The sequence below is a fragment of the Hyperolius riggenbachi genome, chromosome 1, assembly GCF_040937935.1.
Source record: "Hyperolius riggenbachi isolate aHypRig1 chromosome 1, aHypRig1.pri, whole genome shotgun sequence".
Taxonomy (NCBI): domain Eukaryota; kingdom Metazoa; phylum Chordata; class Amphibia; order Anura; family Hyperoliidae; genus Hyperolius; species Hyperolius riggenbachi.
In genome coordinates this window covers 543,493,635-543,516,430 of record NC_090646.1, presented here as the reverse complement: position 1 = coordinate 543,516,430, position 22,796 = coordinate 543,493,635, and the positions used below count along the sequence as shown (strand labels likewise).

Genomic DNA, 22,796 nt, shown 5'->3' with positions numbered 1-22,796 from the left:
GAGCACTTGGCTAAAAGAGCCTGTGGAGAACACTGAATTGTAATAACTCACCTGTCACGGTGCGCTGCTCCGTCTGAGCTCAGTCTTCAGCCCCGCTGCCTGCCTCTTCTTAATGCAGTGCATGTTATGTGTAAATAACCTGTGCCAGATCATGGAGGCAGCAGGGAATAAGATGGAGCATGGACAGAACAGCGCGCTGGGACAGGTGAGCAATGCAACACACACAGGTTTACAGTGCCAACCTGTGGCAATACCCCACCTCCCCCTCTGTTTATTGCGGAAAGATTTGTGGATGCTCTTGACCAGGCAAGGGGCACTTCATTGTTCTAAGGTTCTATGGGCTTCCTGGTGGTTTCAGGTGTCCTTGATGGGTCAGTAGGTGTGCACCTTTTGACCTTTGTAGGTGTTTGCACAGTAATGCACAACACATATCCTGGCTGTAGGCACAAGCGTGCTGGCTAGCATGCAAACTTAGTACAGAGACACATGCGAGATATCCCAGAACAGTATTACAAGCCCTTTCTGGTAACAGTACAGTAAGTAAGTAAGTGAGCAGCTCCGGTGGTTGCCATTGATCCTGCACGTTGCTGTTGTGTTTCACCTGGCTAATTTGGAATTGCACTTTTCCTGTGTGTGTGTGCAGCTTGCCTTGACCTCTGCTTTAATGTTCTGCCTTTGTCTGTGCTACAACCCCTGACCCAACTTGTGTGCTGCTGCCAGCTTCAATCTCTGCTATGATGTCCTAATACACCCATATAAAAAATATGCCTGGACTGGGGTGATGTATGTCATGCAGACTCACTAGCTGTTGGGAGCCTTTGCTCCCTTTGGTAATGGGTGAGATACAGCTTTGAAGTATAGCAATGCCTGTAACTATACTAAGTAACACTAGGTGGCACTGTAACAATTATTGTTATTAGATCAGTTATTTTCTTTTACAGCTGCATGCATAGCCTCATCATCCTGTTCCTCATTATGTAGATATCATTCAGGTTTAATGGTCCAGGATGTCTTGTAATGTATGAGATTGTGAGGGACAGGTAGTGTTACAGATGATTCAGTGTAAAGTAAATGCGACCCCCATACAAGTGAATAATAATAATAATAATAATAATAATAATAATAATATGTGTCTACCAGGCAACCACAAAAAGAAGAAGCAAGGAAAAAAATCATGGGCAATTACTTTTATGGTTTACTGAATATATTTGTGGAAGCAAGATTCAGAGAGCACTCAGTTCTGTACCTTGTGCATACATATAGCTAAAAACCACCAACTCTCTCTCACACACGCACACGCACACGCACACGCACACACATACCGGTAAGTACAAAGTGCACAAACATGAGACATTAGTTAAACAGAGAAACAGACAAAATCGAGGACAGGCCGTGCAAAGCATTCTGTGCAACTTGTACAACTGGTGATCCTGGCGGACCATGCATGAGCCAATACTCATACGTGTGATACTGTAATTTTATTGCAAGAACATCTTTTAAAGAACACATCATCTTCTAGTAAGCGAGATAAACTTTCCTTTACAGAAGTGGAACTCTAGTCAAAAAGTTCTCTTTATCTGTCTTGGATGCGTAGGCGAAAGATCAATGGCACAAAATTGAGCTAATACTGCCGTGCACAGACAGCGCATGGCAATATTACCCATACTTCCGGCATCAAATACCTCAAATTACATTATTACTGCGACCTGCGACACTAGAGTAGCGTGACCATTTCTACGGCAATGAGCATTAGTACTGATGACACTCGTTAGTAACGCACGTTACTGTAGCAACGATTGCACCACTTACAAACGACTCAATTTACAATGTTGTAGAGATACAAATAAAGTTGTATTTGTCTTCATGTACAAAATATACAATTCTGCTTTTTTATTTCATATGTTTGTTAAATGTTACAGTATTATATAAACTGTTATAAGGAGTTTAAGACACATTGAAAAGAACATTCAAAACAACCAAAAACATAGCTTAAACTATATGTCCAAATCCAGAGTAAAAAGTAAATCAGTTATCCACATTTTACCATGTTTAACACACAGACTCAACTTACAAACCAATTCAACTTACAAACAATCTCCCGCAAATGGAACCAGTTTGTAAGTAGGGGAACACCTGTATTTTAGTTTTTATTTACTATGAGGTATAATCTGTGAAGGATGGTAAAATTGCTGCATGCGGCTAGTGCATGACAATTTTACAGATCCTTATGCCACTGATGTAGTGGGGATTCTGCAAATGGCACAATCCAAGTAACCTAGGTAACGCTTGTTGCTATACTAACGTGCATTACACTGCTTGTGCAATTTTACCATCTTTTACTGAATATGCTCATATATCACAGTTTCACTGGGTTTCAAGTTTATACACACTCTTAATATTTGGTAGCATTGCCTTTAAATTGTCTAACTTTGGCCAAACATTTTGGGCAGCCTTCTACAAGCTTCTTACAAGAAGTTGCTGGAATGTTGGCCCATTCCTCCAGACAGAACTGGTGTAACTGGGACAAGTTTGTAGGTCTACTTGATCACTCATGCTTTTTCAGTGCTCCCACACATTTTCAGTCAGGTTGAGGTCAGGACTTTGTGATGGTCACTCAAATACATTGAACTTGTCTGTAACCCATTTCTCCACAGCTTTGGAGGCATGCTTGGAGTCATTATCCATTTACAAACAACAATTGTTACTTGCTTCAACTTTCTTCCTGGAATGCTGCTTCCGTATATCTACGTAATTTTCTTTCCTCATGATGCCATCTATTTTTTTCGAAGCATACTAATCCCTTCTGCAGCAAAGCACTCCCAAGAGATGATGCTCCCACACCTTGGTTCATGGCTGGGATGGAGTTCTTTGGCTTCCAATCCTCACCCTGTTCCTCTGAATATAACAATGTAGTGTTTCTATGGTGGCTCTGGAGAAATAGTTTTTCTGTGCTAAGCAACCTTTGAGGCTATGTTGAAATACGACTTGTTTCACTAGGGATATAAATGCTTGTCTACCTGTTTCCTCCGGCATCTTTACAAGATGTTTGGTGATGTTCTGGGACTGATTTTCACCTTTCTGTCAAAGAACCTTCTTCCCTAGGAGACACAATGTCCCATATGCAGTAAATTGTCTCATCTGAGTTTTCTTCAAGGTGATATCTTCACACCTTGCTAATGAAATGTCCTTTAAACCAGTGTTCCCCAGCCCTGTCCTCAAGGCCCACCAACAGTGCATGTTTTGTGGAAATCCACAGAGGTAGGTAATCAGCTCCGCTGAGATGCTAATTACCTCACCTGTGAATGGTTGTGGCTTCCTGCAAAACATTTACTGTTGGTGGGCCCCGAGACCAGGGTTGGGGAACTAGGCTTTAAATCACCAGCAAGCAAAAAATACTCAGTAAACTGTTGATTGTACTTTTTCACTTTTTGGTACTTTTTTAATTGAAAAGTGATGAAAAATTATTTCAAAGACAAAATTAAAAAATATTTCCTAGGATAACACTAAGGAGAAAAAGTTAATTGAATAAGGGAACATATGTATCCTTTCTGAGCAGTACGACAGCAGTGAGGTCCAGTGGTATTTATAATTGCTCTCAACACTAAACCAGATTTGTGGAGGTCCGCAATTTTATTTCCTAAGAAGTTTAAATTTCCGATATTAAGCAAAAAGGCATAGAATTTGATGGCAGTCCTTAAACTGTACCTAAACTGATGCAGAGAAAAAAAAGAGTATAACTTACCTGGGGCTTCTACCGCCCCCCTGCAGTCACCCTGTGCCCGCGCTTGTACTCAACGATCCTCCGGTCCCCTGCTGTGGCTCAGTTTTGATTCTGTTAACTGAGCCAGTCAGTGGCCACTGCGCCAGTCGATAGCCATTGTGGAGGCTTGTTGAGTACCAGTGCAGGCACAGGGCGACTGCAGGGAGCCAATAGAAGCCCTAGGTAATTAAAGGTGGCCATACATTAGATTTGCAGCAGATTCAACCATTAGATAGATTTCTGTCAGATGCCTGTCAAGTCGAATCTGACAGGAATCTATTTGATGTGTGCCACACACTAGGAACAGATTTCCAGTAGATTTCAGAATGAAATATATGGGAAATCTATTAGAAATTGATCTAAATGCATTATTGGACCATTAGATCCAATGCAACTCTATGGGCCTGCTGGCAGCAGATCGACCTAGATTTTCCGTCCTGTCAGATAGATCAAATCAATCAAAATCAGCTGCAAATCGGTTGCTAAATTTGATAGAATTGATTGCTTAAATCGACCAGTGTATGGGCCCCTGTAAACAATTTTTTTCTTCATCAGTTTAGGTTTCCTTTAACATACATCCACATGTTGACTTCAGTTATGCTAATTTGCTATCAGAAGACAGTTGTCTAATTGTGAATACTGTATTGAGGTCAGAGGTCCTGGCCCAGGGGATCAGAGCCTAGTCCAGGCTGATTTGCAGAAGGACTGAGCCAGGCTGGGGGCAACAGAGGATGCAGTCCTCATCAGGATAGCATTGTGGACACTAACATGTAAACTATTTACTTACAATACCCAAATAGCTCATGGTCACCCATCCAGAACCACTAGGAAAGTACAGTGGAACCTTGCTTTGTGAGCATAATTAGTTCTGGAAAATGCTTGTAATCCAAAGCACTCTTATATCAAAAGCAAATTTCCCAAAAAGGATTAATGGAAGCTCAAATGATTCGTTCCATAATCCAAAAATATTAATAGAAACATATTTAATACAAAGTACTTTACTATATAAAGTAAAAATGTAAAAAAAAAAAAGACTTTCAGTACAACTAACATAATAATTGCTATTTGTTGGCTCACCACAACCTTTTTTTGTGTGGCCTATCCAATGACAGTTGCTTTTACCTATTTTTGTGCATTATAATGTGACATTGTACAGTCCCTACACTCAGATTAAGTACAATTAAGTACAATCCTGCAGCGTCAAAGAAAGGAGAACCGTAGGCTCAGTTGTGATGACGTGACGCTCGTATATGTTTTGTGCTTGTTTCACTGATTAGTTTTTACACGGATCAGTTTTTGATCCATCCCAGTGGCGGACATACGGCCGTGCAGGCCGTGCCGCCGCACGAGGGCCCCTGAAGTTCTGTTGCTTCAGGGGCCCATTAAGTATTTTTTTTGTTTTTTATATTTTTTTTAATTTATTTTCCCCCTGGGGGGCCTCGACTCCTATCCTCCCTCCCTCACCTCGGGGGGCCCCCCTCCCAGTATGCGCGGCGGTAGAGCGGCAAATACAAGAAGTCTCTGGGGCTCCAGGCAGGCGCTAGAGGCTCAGCGGCCACTTGGTCTCCGATGTCTCCAACTCTATATACTGCTCGCTACTAAACCAGGAAGTAGCGAGCAGTATACAGAGTTGGAGACATATTGGAGACCAAGCGGCTGAGCCTCTAGCGCCTGCTAGTGTTGGGCGAACAGTGTTCGCCACTGTTCGGGTTCTGCAGAACATCACCCTGTTCGGGTGATGTTCGAGTTCGGCCATATGGCCGAACTAAGAGCGCATGGCCGAACGTTCCCCGAACGTTCGGCTAGCGCTGTGATTGGCCGAACGGGTCACGTGGTTCGGACCCGAACGCGCTCTGATTGGCCGAACTGTCACGTGGTTCGGGTAAATAAATACCCGAACCACGTCATATCTCCGCCATTTGTCTGTGGGTTTAGCTTTGGGTAGGCAGGCAGGGTAGTTCGCGCTCCAGCCACGCTAGCCAGGGTCCCCCCCAGTCATTGTGTGTCACTGCTGGGAACAGTAGTACACCGCTCGTTCAGCCACACTATATAGCATTCTGTGTACTGTTCTGTGTCTGCTGGGAACAGTGGTACACCGCTCGTTCAGCCACACTATATAGCATTCTGTGTACTGTTCTGTGTCTGCTGGGAACAGTAGTACACCGCTCGTTCAGCCACACTATATAGCATTCTGTGTACTGTTCTGTGTCTGCTGGGAACAGTAGTACACCGCTCGTTCAGCCACACTATATAGCATTCTGTGTACTGTTCTGTGTCTGCTGGGAACAGTAGTACACCGCTCGTTCAGCCACACTATATAGCATTCTGTGTACTGTTCTGTGTCTGCTGGGAACAGTGGTACACCGCTCGTTCAGCCACACTATATAGCATTCTGTGTACTGTTCTGTGTCTGCTGGGAACAGTAGTACACCGCTCGTTCAGCCACACTATATAGCATTCTGTGTACTGTTCTGTGTCTGCTGGGAACAGTAGTACACCGCTCGTTCAGCCACACTATATAGCATTCTGTGTACTGTTCTGTGTCTGCTGGGAACAGTAGTACACCGCTCGTTCAGCCACACTATATAGCATTCTGTGTACTGTTCTGTGTCTGCTGGGAACAGTAGTACACCGCTCGTTCAGCCACACTATATAGCATTCTGTGTACTGTTCTGTGTCTGCTGGGAACAGTAGTACACCGCTCGTTCAGCCACACTATATAGCATTCTGTGTACTGTTCTGTGTCTGCTGGGAACAGTAGTACACCGCTCGTTCAGCCACACTATATAGCATTCTGTGTACTGTTCTGTGTCTGCTGGGAATAGTGGTACACCGCTCGTTCAGCCACACTATATAGCATTCTGTGTACTGTTCTGTGTCTGCTGGGAATAGTGGTACACCGCTCGTTCAGCCACACTATATAGCATTCTGTGTACTGTTCTGTGTCTGCTGGGAACAGTGGTACACCGCTCGTTCAGCCACACTATATAGCATTCTGTGTACTGTTCTGTGTCTGCTGGGAACAGTAGTACACCGCTCGTTCAGCCACACTATATAGCATTCTGTGTACTGTTCTGTGTCTGCTGGGAACAGTAGTACACCGCTCGTTCAGCCACACTATATAGCATTCTGTGTACTGTTCTGTGTCTGCTGGGAATAGTGGTACACCACTCGTTCAGCCACACTATATAGCATTCTGTGTACTGTTCTGTGTCTGCTGGGAATAGTGGTACACCGCTCGTTCGCCACTGTATAGCATTGTGCTCTGTGTCGCTGCTGGGAATAGTGGTACACCGCTCACCCGTCACTGTATAGCATTGTGCTCTGTGTCGCTGCTGGGAATAGTGGTACACCGCTCACCCGTCACTGTATAGCATTGTGCTCTGTGTCGCTGCTGGGAATAGTGGTACACCGCTCACCCGTCACTGTATAGCATTGTGCTCTGTGTCGCTGCTGGGAATAGTGGTACTGTATAGCATTTCTGTACTGCCACTGTACTGCTGCCAGTCAGCGTGTACTGTAAGGATAAGTGAAATGAGGAAGAAATCCGGTGAAAGAGGGAGGGGCAAGGGAAGAGGTGTTTCCCCTGACGGTTCACGTACAGGCCACAGGGGAGCACCCAAGAAAACCCACTCAATACCGCCCATGTTGTCCAGGACAACAACCCTCACAAATCCAAAAGAACAGGACCAGATAATTACTTGGATGACCTCTCAAGCGTCCAGCAGTGGGTTAAGCAGCACCAGCACATCACGCACGAGGTCCGAGTCCTCAGCCAGTTACAAGGAGCCAGTGGGCACAAAGCTGACACAACCGGCAGCGACACCACGCACACAACTGCCAGATAACCAGTCCGATGAATTACCTCAGGACACAATGGGGTATTCGCAGGAGCTATTCCCAGCCCAACAAACTTCCACCTTTCAAAGGTCAATGGAGGAACAGCCAGAAATGTTGTGCCTGGATTCACAACCGTTAACTGTGGGAAATGCACCGCGCACTGAAATACAAGGCGAGTCCGAAGAGGACTCGGAAACCCAAATCCCAGAGCAATTTGGGCAGGAGGGGTTGCAATTGCAGGAGGTCGGCCGACAAGATCTGGAAGACGACGTTGGAGTGTGCTGCGCAGAGGTTGTTGTAGGGAGCTCTACTCCACGGCGGTGGCCCACAATGACATATGACGAGTTTGAGGAGATGGAAGAGGAGGGTATGGACAATGTGGACAGAGACCCAGATTTTGTTTGTGAACGAGAACATCGCCGTCGTAGCAGCAGCACAGATGAGTCTGTTGAAGAACACACTGCTGCACGAGTTCGCCTTGTGCCACAAGGTAGGCGGCGCGCAATTTCAGGCACCACAAGCGTGGAAGTTCAAGTGAGAGGCAAAAGAGGAGCAAACAGAAATCGCCAGCAAGGAGGCAGGTGCTCCAAAGTCTGGGCTTTCTTTGAAGACTGCACTGAGGATGTTACCATGGCGATTTGCAAGGTGTGCAAGACCCGCCTGAGCAGGGGGAAAAATATTAACAACCTCTCCACCACCAGCATGAGCCGTCACATGCTATCCAAACATCCCACTCTTTGGGCAAACGCGTCAGGACAGGGTACCAGAAACAACACTGCCTCCCTTGGGTTCACCAGACCCGCCTCAGCAGCAGCAGTAGCCCAGCCATTGCGTGGTTCACAACATACACAAACATCAGACGACGCTGACACTGTCACTTTCCGGAGTAGTGCTCTTGAGGTCTCCCAGTGTTCATCAAACACAACAACCAACAGCCCTTCCGTGTGCAGCGCTACGGTTCAGTTGTCTGTGTCGGAGATGTTTGAGCGCAAGAGGAAATTGCCAGCAAATGACCCCCGGGCCGTGGCAGTAACAGCCAGCATAGCCAAGCTTCTGGCCTGCGAAATGCTGCCATATCAATTGGTGGAGACAAACAGCTTCAAGGGCATGATGTCAGTGGCCATCCCACGTTACGTGGTTCCCAGCCGCTACCACTTTGCACGCTCTGCAGTGCCTGAGTTGCATGAGCACGTGGTCAGCAAAATAACCCGAAGCTTGAAGAATGCCGTTGCCTGCAAGGTTCACCTCACCACTGACACCTGGACGAGTGCGTTCGGCCAGGGTCGATACATCTCCCTTACCGCGCACTGGGTGAACCTTGTGGAGCCTGGCAGCGATTCCTCACCTGCTACGGCACGGGTGTTGCCCACGCCACAAACAGCTGCACCGCCGTCCCTCCCACTGGATAACAGCAGCACCTACCTCTCTGACTCCTTCTCCTCCAACGCATCTCAAAGCTGTACCTCATCCGGAAACGCTAACCCAGCAGCAGTAGGATCGTGGAAGCAGTGCAGCACAGCTGTTGGCATGCGTCAGCAAGCGTTGCTGAAGCTAATCTGCCTTGGGGATAAGCAGCACACAGGGGAGGAAATTTGGAGGGGAATAAAGGAACAGACGGATTTGTGGCTGGCACCGCTGGACCTGAAACCGAGCATGGTTGTGTGTGATAATGGGAGTAATCTCATTCGCGCTTTAAGGTTGGCTAAGCTGACACACATCCCTTGCCTGGCGCACGTGATGAACCTAGTAGTTCAGCGGTTCCTGAGGACATACCCAGGCGTGCCCGATCTGCTGTTGAAGGTGCGTCGAGTGTCCAAACATTGTAGAAATTCCAGTACTGCTTCGGGGGCACTCGCCAAGATGCAGGAGCGCTTCAATCTCCCCCACCATCGCTTGCTGTGTGATGTCCCTACGCGCTGGAATTCTACGCTGCACATGCTAGCCCGCTTTTGCGAGCAGAAGAGTGCAGTGGTCCAGTACATGACGGCGCAGTACCGAGGCGCATCCGGCCAGCTGCCAAGCTTCTGTGGATCCGATTGGGCCAACATGTTGGACCTCTGCCAAGTCCTCCAAAATTTTGAGCAATCCACGTTGCTTGTGAGCAGTGACAACTCTTCAGTCAGCATTACCATACCACTGCTGTGTTTACTGAAGAGGTCGATGTTAAAAATCAAGGAAACAGCTGTCATGATGCAACTGGGGGAATCTGAAGGAGAAAACGATCAGCGTGATGGTACCAACATCAGGCCATCCGCCTCAGGGAACGCTGGCCCCAGCAGCTATGACGAAGAAGAGGAGGAGGAACAGCTGGAGTTGGAGCAGGAATTTCATGCCACCACTGACGAGGGCCAGAGCGGTGCACGTTGGACTTCCACAATTCAACGCGAATGGTCAGCAGAAGCAGACCAGGAGGAAGGTGACGACTATGATGCATCACAACAACTATCACAACGCTCACAAGAGGATGATGAGGATTCTGGTAGGACTCTGGCACACATGGCTCAATTCATGCTAGACTGCATTGAACGTGACCCACGCATTGTGCGCATTCTGGACAACACCAATTACTGGGTTTATACCCTTCTGGATCCACGGTACAAACACAATGTTCCAAAACTGCTTGAAGAAAGAGTCAGACAGGTCAAAATGGAAGAATACCAGCAGGCCCTTGTGGAGACTTTAGAGAGGAGATTGACATCCTCCCCCTCCTCTAGCCAGTTGTACGCAGACAGACTGACTTCCGCAAACCCAGGACGACCAGGAGGGCAGCAAACAACGCAAGCCGCAGCTAGTACCCAAAAGGGAATGGTATCGGCAGTGTCCTTGGAGTGGGAAAATTTTCTGACACCCATGCAGCCGCAGCCCACTGAACAGCAAGCGTGCAGATCCACCTCCAACACCGATCGCCTGGAGAAGATGGTCAAGGACTACATGTCAGATGGCGTAGCTGTGTCGAACCATCCATCTGCACCCTTCAACTATTGGGTATCGAAGCTAGACACCTGGCACGAACTGGCAATGTACGCAATAGAGGTGCTGGCTTGCCCGGCAGCCAGCGTTATGTCGGAACGCTGTTTCAGTGCTGCCGGAGGCATCGTCACAGATCGGCGTATCCGCCTCTCTACAGAAAATGCAGACCGTCTGACTCAAATTAAAATGAATCAATCCTGGATTGGAAATGACTACGCAACACTCCAGGACCCCAACCAAGTAACATGACCAATGAACATCTGGGATGGTGTTGCGTTTCCGGGCCCTGTTTATTGAACCTCTCATCTGTATTACATTTATGACTGCATGGCGGCAAAAAGCATTGCTGCTATATCCGCACGCTTTTTGTCCACATGCAAGGCCTGGGTTGTTGTGTCTCACAAAGCGTGGCCTTCTCCTCCTGCGCCTGCTCCTGTTCCATCACGTCTGCTGCTGCTGGGTTAGCGTTGCCGCGTGGTCCCTGTTTATTGAACCACTTATCTTTATTGCATTTATGACTGCATGGCGGTACAAAGCATGCTATCCGCACGCTTCTTGCCCTCATGCAAGGCCTGGGTTGTTGTGTCTCACAAAGCGTGGCCTTCTCCTCCTGCGCCTGCTCCTGTTCCATCACGTCTGCTGCTGCTGGGTTAGCGTTGCCGCGTGGTCCCTGTTTATTGAACCACTTATCTTTATTACATTTATGACTGCATGGCGGTACAAAGCATGCTATCCGCACGCTTCTTGCCCTCATGCAAGGCCGGGGTTGTTGTGTCTCACAAAGCGTGGCCTTCTTCTCCTCCTGCGCCACCCTCCTCCTGTTCCATCACGTGTGCTGCTGCTGGGTTAGCGTTACCGGTCCCTTTTCCTGGAACCTCTTATATGTATTACATTTATGACTGCATGCCGACAAAAAACATGTTACCTGTGCAAAGAAAACAGACATTTCCCGCATTTAAAAGACAGTTTTCCCTTTGAAACTTTAAAATCGATTTTCTCAAAAACGATAAGCTCTTTTTGCTAATTTTTTTTTCCTCTTGTACCCACTCCCAAGGTGCACATACCCTGTAAATTTGGGGTATGTAGCATGTAAGGAGGCTTTACAAACCACAAAAGTTCGGGTCCCCATTGACTTCCATTATGTTCGGAGTTCGGGTCGAACACCCGAACATCGCGGCCATGTTCGGCCTGTTCGGCCCGAACCCGAACATCTAGATGTTCGCCCAACACTAGCGCCTGCCTGAAGCCCCGGAGACTTCCTGTATTTGCCGGTCTCCTGCCGCGCATACCGGGAGGGGGGGCCCCCGAGGTGAGGAAGGGGGGGGAGGATAGGAGTCGGGCCCCCCACCCGGATAGCTACCCACCCACCCAGCTACCTACCTACCCACCCGGCTACCTAACCACCTACCCACCCGGCTACCTACCCACCCGGCTACCCACCAACCCACCAGGCTTCCTACCTACCTACCCACCCGACTACCTAACCACCCACCCGGCTACCTACCCACCCACCAGGCTACCTACCCACCCGGCTACCTACCTACCCACCCGGCTACCTACCTAACCACCCACCCGGCTACCTACCTACCTACCGGGCTAGTTACCAACCCACCCACCAGGCTACCTACCCACCCGGCTACCCACCCACCAGGCTGCCTACCTACCTATCCACCCACCCACCCACCAGGCTACCTACCTACCTACCGGGCTAGTTACCAACCCACCCACCTGGCTACCTACCTACCTACCTACCCACCCACCCACCAGGCTACCTACCCACCCACCTGGCTACCTACCCACCCACCAGGCCACCTACCCACCCAGCTACCCAGCCACCCACCAGGCTACCTACCCACCCACCCACCAGGGTACCTACTCACCTGGCTAAGGGCTACCTACCCACACACCCACCAGGCTCCCTACCTACCTACCCACCCAGCTACCTACCTAACCACCCACCCGGCTACCTACCTACCGGGCTAGTTACCAATCCACCCACCAGGCTACCTACCCACCCGGCTACCCACCCACCAGGCTGCCTACCTACCTACCCACCAGGCTACCTACCTACCTACCCGGCTAGTTACCAACCCACCCACCAGGCTACTTACCCACCTGGCTACCTACCCACCAGGCTACCCACCCACCCACTAGGCTACCTACCTACCCATCCACCCACCAGGCTATCTACCCACCCACCCACCAGGCTACCTACCCACCCGGCTACCTACCCACCCGCCTAGCTACCTACCCACCCACCAGGCTACCTACCCACCCATCAGGCTACCTACCCACCCAGCCACCCACCCGGCTACCTACCCACCCACCCACCAGACTACCTACCCACCCGGCTAAGGGCTACCTACCCACCCACCCACTAGGCTACCTACCTACCCACCCACCAGGCTACCTACCCACCCACCCACCAGGCTACCTATCCACCGCACCACCCATGGGAGCTGCGCGCCGGATGGAGGCTGGGACAGGAGGTCTGCTGCTGCAGGTGAGTAAATATTTTTGTTTTTTTATTTATATTAGCAGGTGTATGTTCTGGGCAGGTCTGCCACATGATTGCACGTATTTTCTGGGCATATCTGCCGACATGATTGCACGTATTTTCTGGGCATATCTGCCGACATGATTGAATGTATTTTCTGGGCATATCTGCCGACATGATGTGTATTTTCTTGAGAAAACCTGCACAATTATGTGAATTTTCTGGGGAAAGGGTCACCAAAACTTGGGCCCACTGTCTTTGCGTTGCACTTTTCAAGGGAACCTGAGGTGAGAATAATCTTGAGGCTGCCATATTTCTCTCCTTTTAAGCAATACCAGTTGCCTGGCTGCCGTGCTGGTCCTCTGCCTCTTATTCTTTCAACCATAGATCCTGAACAAGCATGCAGCAGGTCAGGGGTTTCTGACAATATTGTCAGAACTGAGAAGATTAGCTGCATGCTTGTTGCTGGTGTAATTCAGTTTATTACTGCAGCCAAATAGATCAGCAGGGCCGCCAGGCAACTAGTATTGTTTAAAAGGAAATAAACCCTCACCCCGGGTTCGCATTAAATTACAGTTAGCTCCGCCCTCTTCCGATCATTGCCACGCCCATTTTTGCAGGTTCTATCCACACCTATTTTTAGGTTATAGCCACACCCATTTTTGCCGCGGCGCGCTTCGCGCGCCACAGGTCGCAGGGGCCCGCAATTGCAATTTTGCACAGGGGCCCACTGCTGGCTGTGTCCGCCACTGATCCATCCAGTGTGAACCAGGCCTAAAACAGACCAGAGTGGCAGCAGACGCTGCTGGCTGCTAATACAGCATGCCTATATTATGAACAAAACCTTTGTGCTCTATTCAGACCTATCTTTATTTGTTAAAGGAAGGACAGTTTTATTCTAAAGCAAAATAAACTGCATTAGGCAGGGCCGGGTCGAGGCATAGGCTGGAGAGGCTCCAGCCTCAGGGCGCAGTGTAGGAGGGGGCGCAGAATTCTTGTCCCGGCTCTGGCATTAGGCAACATACCGTATTTGCCGCTGAGTTCGGTGATCCCTGTGGGAGCTGATGGATTGGGTAAGACAGCTGCTGCTACACTTCTACTTATACAGGGGGAGCAGGAGACACGGGGGAGGGAAGCGGAGACATGGAGTGCACACCAAGCGGGGACAGAGCAGACACACGGGACAGAAGGAGTCACCTGGGGACAGAATGGGACATACAGAGGACACACTGAAGATGGAAGGGGACACATGGGGTAACTTGGAGGAGACATGGGGGACACAGGAGGACACTAATTGGGGGAGAACATCTACAAGACGCTCCTGGAACATGGACGCACCAGGTTTAGTATAAATATTTTTCACTGGTTTTTACCCTCTAAACTTAGGTGCGTCTTATATTCTGGAGCATCTTATAAGGCAGAAAATATTGTACCTACAGACATTATTAAGGAAAGGAAAGATTTAAGGCCCCGTTCACACTGCACGCGTTTCCAGCCGCGTTTTGGAAACGCGTGCAGGTGGCCGACACGCACGACATCAGACATTGCATAGAGTGCAATGTCTGATGTTCACACTGCATGCGTTCCGGACCTGTGCGGTCCGGGAACGCATGCTGCACGCATTTTTTGTAAAAACGCATGGCTGTCCCATTCACTTTTCAGTGATGGGATCAGCCACGCAACGCATACGAACGCGGATGGCGTGCGTTCGTACGCGTTGCGGTCCGCATGCGTTGCGGTCTGCGTTCTGCAGTCTGAACGGGGCCTAACTGGATGTTTGAGGCATAACAGATAATTTCTTTTTAGACATTATTTACGGTAAGTAAAGAGCAACATTATGGTTACTTTAGTTCAGCAAATCCACTCAGTTGTGGTGAGAATTCTAGTAAGTTTTGGATCATGTGACACAATCATCAGATAAGTCAGTCTAGAGTATAATCAGTGATCAGTTAGCAGCTTGACACTTTATCCCAGTGCAGTATGAAAAAGGAAGGCAAAGGTTACTGGAACTCAGAGCATGTTGTGCTATGTGATGCAATCTTCTCCTCCTGTCACTTAGTATGTGCTGCGCTGTAATCACTACTTTTATTCCTGCCTTGTCATTATTACTGTCTTTCACGTAAAGGGTAACTTCACACCTTAAATGGTAGAAGTTTACAGGCGATCTCTCAATCTAAACAGAATCCTTAAATTCAAGCAGTTGCCATAGGTTACTGCTCCACCATGGGCACAGGGTACAGCACAAAAGCCTCAGCACTTACTCTCATCTGTCAATCTAATGATGGTAAACCTGTAGTCACTCTGTGCTCAGAGATATGACAGACTGGTGACCATCGTGTGCAGCGCCCAAAAAATTGGCGTGTCCATGACCATGGTGGGAAAATGGGCATGTCCATGACATGGTGTGGGCGGAGCGAACTGTAATGTAACTCTGAAGCAGTGGGCCAAAGTTTCCTCCCAAAACACAGATAGGCAAAGTGACCCTAAAGGTAATTAGGCACTGTTCCCCAAACACATAAGAAAAAGCAGTGTTCCCACAATGATGTGGTGAAATGGGAGATCTGCATCATGGATGTCAGTCCATGACATGACTATGTACTCTGTAAAGTGCTGCAGAAGATGCAAGTGCTACATAAATACATAATAATGATATGGTGGGACATTAGACTTTGACTATAGTCTATGGCCAAATTAGATTGTGAGCTCCGCCAAGGACATGACTACATTCTCTTCCTTAAGATGCCAGTGCTATCTAAATGCATAATAATATCGTAGGACATTAGACTATGACTATGGTGGGATTAGATTGTGCGCAAAATCTGCACAAGCTGCTGATGCTACATTATTAGCATACCATTTAATAATCATGAGCCCCCAAAATGCCAAATGCTGCAACAACATCCCCAAAGTAGCAAATGCTGTCTCTATGGCCATCGAATAATAACTGCAGCATAGTAGCACTCAACATGGGCATTTGAGACAGGCAGCTCCCCCATGGCGTTACATATGAGTGCAGTCACCTTCTGATGAAACATGTCAGGCTCACTCGCTGACAGGTAACATCACTGCGTGTCAAGCGATGACATAAAGTATCTGGTGTTACAATCCCTGCCATTCAGCTACAGGTATTTGCAGCTGGAAGGTGTGGCCAGGAAGATGAACTGCCCAACAATCGCACAGTTCAGTCTCCCGTAGAAAGGGTCCTTTAGAATTACCATATTTTTTTTACAGCCTATCTACACTGGTGCATTAAAAAAAAAAAAAAAAGCTGTCAAAAATGCAATCAGAACGAAATGCAAAGTCCTGTCTAATTGTTGTGGATAGCGAACGCTTTACTTATAAAAGCCTTTAGTGAAAAAGCATCTTCTCCAGAAACGAAAGTCAAACGTAGTGGATACTAAAATGTCCATTTTGTCTCTGGCTCATTGTAAACGAGCCTAAAAATCGATGAAAAGCTAGGGCCTATTTAGATGATTTGTAATTAGAACACAGTTTGAAACTCAATCACAAAAGCCCATTCTGTTGTTGATGAAATGCTAGGGGTGCAGTGGGTGCTTTGCAACCACATAGATATGCATCCTGCATTGCTCTAGGAATGATCAATGAGATGCAAATATTTCAGAGTTCATGCAGGATTATGTAATTTTTATTCATTATGCAACTTGCCGTACAGTTCAACTGTGCAAAACTGCGCATGCGTGACTTCTTTCACTAATCCCGTCTGTAATTATTTGTAACCGCTGGTGTTATTAGTTGCCCACCAAGGGGGGTTACTAGTTCCCTCTGGGGGAAGGGGGGTCTATTAGTTTAGTAGTGAAGGGCTCTGTGTGAGAGTAATGACAGGTTAGGTCATAGCATACAAGATTTTGTGTGAGAATAGGGTTGGGTTGCGTTTTCTGATATTAATAGCTTTAAAGCAGGGATGTCATACTCAAACACAAAGTGGGCAAAAATTGAACGCTAGGACCAAGTCGCCGGCCAACCTCAATGTTTAATGGCCACTTCCCTCTCTTAACGTTCCTTTGTGTCTAATGCCCCTCCCTCACCTATACAGTTCCCTGGTGTCTAGTGGCACCCTCCCTCCCCATACAGTTCCCTGGTGTCAAGTGGTTCCCCTCCCTCTCCTATACAGTTTACTGGTGTCTAATGCCTCCTTCCTCCCCTATACAATTCCCTCATATCTATTGGTCCTCCCTCCCTTATATAGTTCGCTAGTGTTTATTGGTCCTCCGTCCCCTATACAGGTCCCTGATGTCTAGTGGCTGCCTTCCTCCACTATACAGTTAACTGGTGTCTAGCGGCCTCCTCCATCCCCTATACATTTCCCTGGTGTCTAGTGCCTCCCTCTTCCTCCCCCATATGTCTTACCTGGCGGTTTAGGGCTTCACCTCCATTATAGCTTCCCTGGCGGTCTAGAGTGGGCAAAACATAATGTAAAGTGGGGAAATTTCTTGGGGGCCAAATGTGATGGTTCTGAGGGCCACATTTGGCCTCCGGGCCTGAGTTTGACAAGTATGCTTTAAAGGATAATTGTAAGCTGTTTAAAAAAAAGAGTTTAACATACCTGGGGCTTCTACCGGCCTCCTGCAGACGTCTTGTGCCCACGCCCAGTGCTGCCATCAGAAATTTTGGGCCCCTCACACATCATCAGGCCTGGGCCTCCCTCCCTGGGCCCACCCACTGGTTTCTGTGCCCACCCACTAGCCATCCCACCCACGTGTCTGTGCGCGGAGTGCGCTGCGGCGAAAAATGTGCATGGCTCAGACACTGAAGAAAGCAGCATGCACAGCATGATGCGGCAAAAGTGGGCGTGACCATGGAAAGTTGTGGGTGGAGCCAAAATACAGGTAGTCTTGGGTTAACAAATGAGATAGGGACTTGTAGGTCAGTTTTTATCCCTTATCCGTTCTCTTTTGCCCCCCTAGGGGAAGCTCAATGAACTTTATTGAACAGTGGTGCGGGGAGGGGAGGCGTGTATAAGGGCACATTGGCCAGCGCGTCATCCTCTACACCTGTACATAAATTCTAACCCAAATGAACATATACACAATTTGAAAGGACCATTTTTTATAAAAAGTTATGTAAAAAGGGGGGATATTATATATATGTGTATATATATAAGTGGAAATTAAAAAATATATATATATATTTTTTGATGGATAGTTAAAACTCCAATCAATATTTTCACATACCGCTGCGCAGTGAGAAACAGTGAATCATATCAAAATTCGCTGCTGGTGCAGCTACCAGTTGATATACACAGACTTGATCTAAAACACATAGTTGCCCATCTTCAGTGGACACAATAAGACAATTATTCTATGACTACATCACAACTAAATATACAAAATTCATAAAAAGTACATAAAAAATATATAAGAAATACATAAGATAATTGGTAATGGATAAGACACCACATTATTCAAGGAGATAATATCCTAAAGCGACTATCACACTGGAATTGTCTGGGGTTGATTGATTCAGCCTCTACTCATGGGTTACTATACCCTATAATCAGGGAGATACGAAGATATATATATATTTATATGACTTTCCATGGCCTGATGTACACAAATCCAGGGGCCAATGGAATGTCTTATTGTGGCAGGGAGAATTGCGCTGGGAATGGATGGTTGGAGGAGGGGGGGGAGGAAGTGCAGGGATGGTGGTGAGGGGCGGGGGGGGGGGAAGGGAAAGAGGAAAGGGTGGGAGGAAGGAAGTGCGGGGGTAGTGTTTAACCAACCATCCATTCCCAGCGCAATTCTCCCTGCCACAATAAGACATTCCATTGGCCCCTGGATTTGTGTACATCAGGCCATGGAAAGTCATATAAATATATATATATATCTTCGTATCTCCCTGATTATAGGGTATAGTAACCCATGAGTAGAGGCTAAATCAATCAACTCCAGACAATTCCAGTGTGATAGTCGCTTTAGGATATTATCCTTGAATAATGTGGTGTCTTATCCATTACCAATTATCTTATGTATTTCTTATATATTTTTTATGTACTTTTTATGAATTTTGTATATTTAGTTGTGATGTAGTCATAGAATAAGTGTCTTATTGTGTCCACTGAAGATGGGCAACTATGTGTTTTAGATCAAGTCTGTGTATATCAACTGGTAGCTGCACCAGCAGCGAATTTTGATATGATTCACTGTTTCTCACTGCGCAGCGGTATGTGAAAATATTAATTGGAGTTTTAACTATCCATCAAAAAATATATATATATTTTTTTTAATTTCCACTTATATATATACACATATATATAATATCCCCCCTTTTTACATAACTTTTTATAAAAAATGGTCCTTTCAAATTGTGTATATGTTCATTTGGGTTATAATTTATGTACAGGTGTAGAGGATGACGCGCTGGCCAATGTGCCCTTATACACGCCTCCCCTCCCCGCACCACTGTTCAATAAAGTTCATTGAGCTTCCTCCAGTCGCTATGGCGACCATGCGGGGAGATGCTACAAGTAAGCCCTCTAGAGCGTGTAGACGTCATCTGACGAAGGTGCCGTGCGCCGAAACGCGTCATGATGTCACACGCTTGCTGAATCCAGCCACGCCCACTCCCCAGCGAGACGGAGACCAGGACATCGGATTCCGCGCTGTTCTCCACCACTGAGGAAAGCGGCTGGCTGTCCGCTGATATGCGATTTTAAACATCTATGTTTGTGAGTATAACGTTTATGTGTCAATAAAATACCCCTAAAACGTTTAATGCACTATGGCGCGCTCCATCTTTCTTCAGTTGTTCAGATATAGGTGGTGCCCCAGTATAGGTAGCCAGGTACAGGTGGTGGCCCAGTATAGGTAGCCAGGTATAGGTGTTGGCCCAGTATAGGTAGCCAGGTATAGGTGTTGGCCCAGTATAGGTAGCCAGGTATAGGTGTTGGCCCAGTATAGGTAGCCAGGTATAGGTGGTGCCCCAGTATAGGTAGCCAGGTATAGGTGGTGCCCCAGTATAGGTAGCCAGTTATAGGTGATGGCCCAGTATTGGTAGCCTGGTATGGGTGGTGGCCCAGTATAGGTAGCCAGGTATAGGTGCCCCAGTATAGGTAGCCAGGTATAGGTGGTGCCCCAGTATAGGTAGCCAGGTATAGGTGGTGGCCCAGTATAAGTAGCCAGATATAGGTGGTGCCCCAGTATAGGTAGCCAGGTACAGGTGGTGGCCCAGTATAGGTAGCCAGGTATAGGTGGTGCCCCAGTATAGGTAGCCAGGTATAGGTGGTGGCCCAGTATAAGTAGCCAGATATAGGTGGTGCCCCAGTATAGAAAGTCCGCTGTAGCGGACTCACTCATCTGCTCCCCACGCTCAAGCGCTGCTGTCACTCTTCTCTCAGTGCTGGAATGCAGTGTGCTGGTTAGTGAGCCACAGGCCCGCAGCCAGCACATGCAGCCCTTTCAGCGCTTTGAGAAGCCCTGGGCCCCTCACTGCAGTGTCAGTTGTTCCCCCCTGATGGCTGCCCTGCCCACGCCGGTACTCAGTCATCCTCCGTTCCCCCGTTGCGGCTCACTTTCGTGTTCGCTGACGTTAATGTCGCTGGCCACTGCGCCTGTGCAACCCTGGCCACGCACCTCCTTGCTTCCGCTGCCGGGAGTGTCTTGCGCAGACACAATACAAGGTTTTTTTGAAGTGGGCATGCGCAGGATGTAGTGATGGAAATTCCGGCTCTTCTCAGAGAATCGGCTCTTCTGAATCGGCTCCCATTAAAGAGCCGGCTCTTACGGCTCTGAATCGGCTTTTCATTAAATATCACTAGACACCACTCAGAATCGGAGTAAAAGCCCCGCCCCCGTCTCCATGACAACTTCAGACTGCTTATCTGACTGGAGCAATCCCTCCTGCTACTGCTCTGCTCCGCCCCATACACTCCTACAAGCTGCGAGAGGAGGACTACATCTCCCAGCATGCCTCAGCGCCCTTTATTACACAGCAAATCAGAGCTGTGTCGGGCGGCTGAGGCATCGGCTCTTTTAAAACTGAGAACCGGCTCTTGTCGTTCGCAGCAAAGAGCCGGCTCGTTCGCGAACGACCCATCACTAGCAGGATGCTCCCAGCGATGTGAGCAGGAGCAAGGCCGCACTGGCCGGCGACATTGAAGTCGCCAAATACAGAAGTGAGCCGCAGCGGGGGAACGGAGGATGGCTGAGTACCGGCGCGGACACAAGACGCAGGGTGCGGTAAAAGTCCCAGGTAAGTTTTTTTTATTTTTAAACAACTTAGTTATCATTTAAGTCAATGGTTAGGTTGCACTTTCTGATACTGATATCTAAAAATTAATGCAACCGGTTGCAAAATCTGATAAAGTTGGTGAAAAAACTTTCACCACCCCACCTTTGCAAAATTGATAACATACTTTGTCAGTTCTGCTACTACACACGATAAATAGTGATGACAGCATCACCCTGGCTACTAAGACTTCTGACCAGGATTCTGGAAGCAAAATATCTCTTGCTTACCACAAAGAATTATCAACCTGCTCCCTGGAGAGGAAAGAGTTAACATCGTACCCAGCCTCCTACTCCAGGTCTCCAGACAGCTGGCCAATCATGGTACCAGTTCCTGTTTGTATCCCCGCCCCTGGCTGAGGACGAGGCTTGGTACGCAGAGCAGAAGCTGCCTGTGCTTGGTGTCCCGTGTGTGTTTAGCTGTCACTTCTTCTGAGCTGCTGAGGGCGAGATGGGATCTCCACTGCGATTTGATGGACGGGTGGTGCTTGTCACTGGAGCTGGGGGAGGTGAGACTCGGAGTCTGCTATGGGATATTAGCATACAGTTCTAGCTAGCCTGAGTCCCTAGTAAGGTGCAGGTGACAGCTCTGCTCTGCTTCCTCCCAGGACAGCAGCCTGCAGACTTTACAGAAACTTTTCCTTCATCCTCAGTGCATTGTGCATGCAAAAGAAGGGGAAAAAAAAGAAGAGCAGGAAGTGCATTCATGCCCTACTGCAGTCACTTATTACAGCCCATAAAGAGATATACACAGACATAAATTCAGACTTCCCAGAAAGACATGGAAAAAGCTTCTGATATTGTGTGTGGGCTAGTTCACTGTGCATGGATTGCAGTGAGCTGTAATGCAATGTGCAATAGCACATGTATACCTATGGGTGCCTTTACATAGATGTGCTTTAGCTGAAATCTTTTTTTTACAATTCTCTGCTACATGCATGTTGTATGTGTTTCATTGTGACCCGGCCCATTGATTAACATGGCCTGTCACATCTGGGGCATTTTTGCATGAGGTTTTGGAAAACCGTATGTGATTTCCCCCAAGTGTAAATGATTCGGCTGAGAGAATGGTTCTCCCCACAAAGCCTGCCTGCCACGTGACTTTACTGTGCTGTTTCGCCCTTTCCCCCCTCGTTTAGCAACAGTACACATCACTAGCCTGCAATGTCACCTGAGGGATAGAGTCCCCATGCTTGGCAGGCATTATGCCTTGGACGTATGTTCGAGGCTTAAGAGCTTACCTATGCAATCTGTTCATAGTATTCAAAATCTGTTTGCCCTCATACCACATGAAAGTGGTAAAATTGGCCAATAAAAATTGTATGTGTGTACATAGCCTAAAGGCCCATACATGCTCTCAATCAATGTCACCTGACAATGATTGGGAATCGATCCATCCATCAACTGCCGATGCTCCACTGCAGAAGGGGCCCCTTTGGATTAGCCCCTCCATAATGCCAGCAACTAATCGGGAAGTAAGGGC

At 47.8% G+C, this 22,796-nt stretch overlaps 1 protein-coding gene and 1 long non-coding RNA gene across 2 annotated transcripts in view; one reads left to right on the top strand and one right to left on the bottom strand.

Annotated features, from left to right (window-relative positions):
* The window catches only part of LOC137556902 (uncharacterized), a 51,652-nt gene extending 30,034 nt beyond the window's left edge, over positions 1-21,618 (bottom strand). The window contains exons 1-2 of the long non-coding RNA XR_011029506.1: positions 21,545-21,618; positions 3,018-3,098 (exon numbers count right to left, since the gene is read on the bottom strand). This is a non-coding gene — a long non-coding RNA (uncharacterized lncRNA). The remainder of the gene's footprint in view (positions 1-3,017; positions 3,099-21,544) is intronic.
* A 59-nt stretch (positions 21,619-21,677) lies between these two features.
* Positions 21,678-22,796, top strand: part of HSD17B4 (hydroxysteroid 17-beta dehydrogenase 4) — a 396,885-nt gene continuing 395,766 nt past the window's right edge. Inside the window, exon 1 of the mRNA XM_068247101.1 lies at positions 21,678-21,822. Within this exon, the coding sequence (XP_068103202.1) occupies positions 21,765-21,822 (58 nt within the window). The 5' untranslated portion in view covers positions 21,678-21,764. The remainder of the gene's footprint in view (positions 21,823-22,796) is intronic.